General features: G+C 36.3%; 1 protein-coding gene and 1 long non-coding RNA gene across 3 annotated transcripts in view; one reads left to right on the top strand and one right to left on the bottom strand.

Moving 5' to 3' along the window:
- Nucleotides 1-3,252, bottom strand: part of LOC128249263 (uncharacterized) — a 25,042-nt gene extending 21,790 nt beyond the window's left edge. The window contains exon 1 of the long non-coding RNA XR_008265352.1: nt 3,081-3,252. This is a non-coding gene — a long non-coding RNA (uncharacterized LOC128249263). The remainder of the gene's footprint in view (nt 1-3,080) is intronic.
- LOC106869269 (NEDD4-binding protein 2) overlaps nt 1-4,332 on the top strand; it is a 49,429-nt gene that overhangs the window by 11,614 nt on the left and 33,483 nt on the right. The window contains exon 1 of one of the 2 annotated variants that reach the window (XM_014914937.2): nt 63-290. The exons of the other annotated variant lie outside the window; for it this stretch is intronic. Within the exon in view, the coding sequence (XP_014770423.1) occupies nt 257-290 (34 nt within the window). The 5' untranslated portion in view covers nt 63-256. Of the gene's footprint in view, nt 1-62; nt 291-4,332 lie in introns of those variants that run through there. 2 annotated transcript variants of the gene reach the window in all.

Raw genomic sequence — 4,332 nt, 5'->3', positions numbered from 1 at the left:
CCTCGCTACACGAAACCAAATGCTCACTCACACAAACAATGCCCACACACACACAAAACATACACACTTCATAACACATAAAGAAATTTACGAGACCACATTACTCGTTCAGTCAGAAGAGAGAGAAAGAGAGAAAGGGCGAGTGAGTGAGTGAGGTACATGTCAACAACATCAACACAACAAGGCTTAGTTGCTTCTACTTTGGACCCCGGACCAAGAAGGACAACATCCACACCAGCACCAACAACGATCCAGTATGCATCCAACAAGAAAGAAGAATTGCAGACCATGTCAGTTCATTAATCACTTTATTAACTTATTTCTTTTTACTTAATTTCATGAAGTTCTCGCTGTACCCTAAATTATGTTGATACGATATGACATACATTTGAGATCAGCCCAACCCAGAAAATATTTGTTTTTCTTCTAATTATTATTAATTATAGTAGTATTTGTGGTTGTTTTAACCCCAGGTAGCTTTGACCCATCGGAATCGGATCCCTATTATTAAAAGCGTTCTAGCTGTGACCATCCAGTCCTGTTTACTTTGAATCTAGCCCTCCTCTAAACGTTCGATTTTTTCTGTTTATCATTATCCTTTCTGGTCGCATTTGTGTTTTTAACCGTAGGCCATCTTTGATCCAACGGGCCCTTACAATAATCAAAAGCGTTCTGGCTGTGACCATCCCTCACTTCAAACTTTTTTTTCTTTCTTCTGAGTATTTTTATTGTTTCCAGTCGCACTTGTGGGTTGTCTTTTTTAACTGTAAGCTATCTTTGATCCAACGGACCCATACAATCAAAAGCGCTCTAGCTGTGACCATCCCCTACTATATCGAGTCCACCCCAATTATCATTATGGTCTTTAATAGCACTTATTGTTTTAACCCCAGGACAGCTTTGATCTATTAGACCTCTAGAATCATAATGGTTCTTAGCTGTGACCATCCCTTTTGACTCCAGCCTACGTTTTTTTGTCTTCTATTTATTTAGTTCCACTTATGGTTGTGTTTTAACCCCAGGCAATTTCGATCCAGTGGACCCCTAAATTCAAAAGGCGTTCTAGCTGTGACTTTCTTTTCCTTCCAGCCTCTGCCCGCCACAACACGTTTTATCTAATTATTGTTTTCCGTCTTATTTGGTGGTTGTTTTTATTTCAGGCTAGCTTTGATTCAGCGAACCCTTATGATCAAAAGCGTCCCAACTGTGACCATCCCGTACTGCTTTCTCTCTCTGGACATAGTGTACAATTATATATTATTATAGGACTACAGTTTCGTTACACGTCTGTGTATGACTTTAAAGAGAGCTTTAACTGCTATTTCTACCAGGTCGAGCGACCACGTGTGAATTTTAGTTATATTTATTTCTTTATTGCTCACAGGGGGGCTAAACATAGAGGGGACAAACAAGAACAGACAAAGGGTTTAAGTCGATTATATTGACTCCAGTTTGTAACTGGTACTTATTTAATCGACCCCCGAAAGGATGAAAGGCAAAGTCGACCTCGGCGGAATTTGAACTCAGAACGTAACGGCAGAGGAAGAATCCCTCGACAGATCAGTCTGGACGAACAGTGATTTGCGGTAGATTTGGCTGTTGCTTCTTGCAGTTTTCATGACCACGTAGAGTGTCATGTCTGTTTCTCTTTGTTTACGTTTGTTTATGGTATGTATATCAGGTCACCTCTGATGCGTTGTACCAGCTGCGACCATCTCGTTATTATTGTTCTTGTAGAAAGGATTATTATTATTATTTAAAAAAAATATATATTGGCATTATTTAACGTATTTTAAGGTGTTAATGTGATTTAAAATAGATTTGGCTGCTCTTTCTAGCAGTTCAAGCAACCAGGGTTGTAATAGTTATATTCGGCATATCTACAGTTTAGTGCCCCACTCTCTTATAATTTTTGTTTTCTCATAACTTCCTGAATAATTTATATTTTTTAAAGAGATTTTGCAGAGATATATTTTCACTGATTTAAATTATAATAATGTTGATGAAATTTTTAACTAGTTAATTAAAAAAAAAAACTTTTACTCAGAAAGAAAAGAAACCAATACCATTTGAAATGTACAATAATTTTGCTTACGATCATTGTGCAACATACAAGTCAATCTAATGACATCCTGATTGATAATATCAGCACGAATTGATAACAAAAAACTTGTACAGCTTATGAAAGTATTATTACTAAAATAGAAGGCATACATTTTTATCGAAATACTCAAATCTATACTTTTGAAAACATGTACTTTGAGAAATTCACGAAGGAAGGAATAAATTATCAAAAATATCAGAAAGAAACAAAGTTGTGGGGTCGTAGAGTGTAGACATACATCTAGTGTTATGAGTAATGCGATGCCATGTGTTTATTTATGAGATATGAATTGATATTTGAATTTCTACGAACGACAAACCCAGAATGTTTAAGTTCTACAACAGCATTAAAAATAGGATATATATATATATATACATATGTATATATATATATGTGTATATATATAAAGTGCAAAGCTGATGGAAATACATATTCAGGGCCTAGGCATTGCCGTCTATTTAGAAGGTTGTTTTACACCACGTGGTTTAAGTTTCCGACCCATTGCGCGGCACGTTAGACGAGTGGGCCTAGGCCTTGACGTATGTGGTTGGGAAGCAAACTATTTACCAGAGAGCCTGTATATATGTGTGTGTGTGTGTGTGTGTGCCGTTTTTGTATTGATTTACTTTTGCCTTTAAAATATCCCAAAACGAACAAACCCACCAGAAAATGTTCAGTAATAACTTAAAACAACGCAATAACTGAATACTGGTTTCAAATTTTGTTACAAGGCCAGCAGGATACAATTAAGTATCTCAACTGGTGCTTATTTTTATGGATCTCCGGCGGAATTTGAACTCGGAACGTAACGACGTACGAAATGTCGCTAAGTTCTGCCAGCTCGCCGCCTTAAACAATAACTGAATATTAACAGGAGAGTATTGTAGTTCGCTTGAAGCATTGTATATTGTTTGTAAAGAATAAAAAGTTTTGAATGGTACTACAATAACTCTAATACAAAAAATGGATTATATACCTGTTTTAATTTAGTTATCCATGTAGTTGGGAAGCAAACTTTTTACCACAGAGCCTGCATATGTGTGTGTGTGCCATTTTTTTGTTGATTTACTTTTGTCTTTAAAATATCTCAAAACGAACAAAGCCACCACAAAATGTTCAGTAATAACTTAAACAACACAATAACTGAATACTAGTTTCAAATTTTCTGATATTTTTGATAATTTTTTCCTTCTAATCGATTATGTAAGTATATATGATTGGTACATATTTTTATCGCCCACCCACCGCCATAAGGACGAAACTGGAGGTTGACCGTTATAACTTAGCGTTTTTATTTTCCCTTCTTGTTTCGGACATTGGACTGTGGCTGTGCTGGAACACTGCATGGCAGGGTTTTAGTCGAATAAATCTACCTCAGTATGGTACTTATTTTATCAACCACTTTTGCCGGACCACTAGTTACGAGGACATAAGCAGCACCGTCTGTCATGTGGTGGGTGTGTCAAACACAAAGCCACACACACATAAGTAAAACGATGCTTGAAAAGTCATTTCGACTCCTATTTATTCGTAATAAAATTTCACTCAGCCTCAGTCTATTCGCTGTGTACATCTAGTTGACTTTTCGTCGCCCCCACCCCTGTTATATATACTTTTATTAATATTCAGCAGAAGTAACAGAGTGACTCAAGGTCCGAGAGCTTAGTGTGGTATTATTTATATACACGCTTATGTATTTTTTTTTTGTAAAATTCTTGATATGAAATCGAGTGTTGAAACAGACGGACAAATGGAATAATCAGGAGAAGAGGAGACACGTGGAATAGAGAATCGCTGAAGAGGTCGCTAAAATAGCCATAATAATAAAGCAGCTGGAGTGGAGACCAAATAAAAACACATGCACTATATATTTAGTGTTAATTTGCTTCAGCTTTATTTTATATTAATCGCATTTCGGCCAGATAAGAAAGAAGAAAGCAAAGGACTATTGATGAGGTCACAGAAGTGTGACGAAAGAACTCTGGCTGAAATACTATTAATACTATTAATATAAAATAAAGCTGAAGCAAATTGACACCAAATATATAGTGCGTGTGTTTTTATTGGCTAAACTGGCAACATGACCATCCCCAAATACAACAATGTATGTATGCATGTATGTGTATATATATATATATATATATATATAATCTTTTACTTGTTTCAGTCATGTGACTGCGGCCATGCTGGAGCACCGCGTTTTTGTCGAGCAAATCGACCCCAGGACT

The sequence above is a fragment of the Octopus bimaculoides genome, chromosome 13 (assembly GCF_001194135.2).
Source record: "Octopus bimaculoides isolate UCB-OBI-ISO-001 chromosome 13, ASM119413v2, whole genome shotgun sequence".
Classification (NCBI taxonomy): domain Eukaryota; kingdom Metazoa; phylum Mollusca; class Cephalopoda; order Octopoda; family Octopodidae; genus Octopus; species Octopus bimaculoides.
This window is presented reverse-complemented; position numbering and strand designations above follow the sequence as displayed.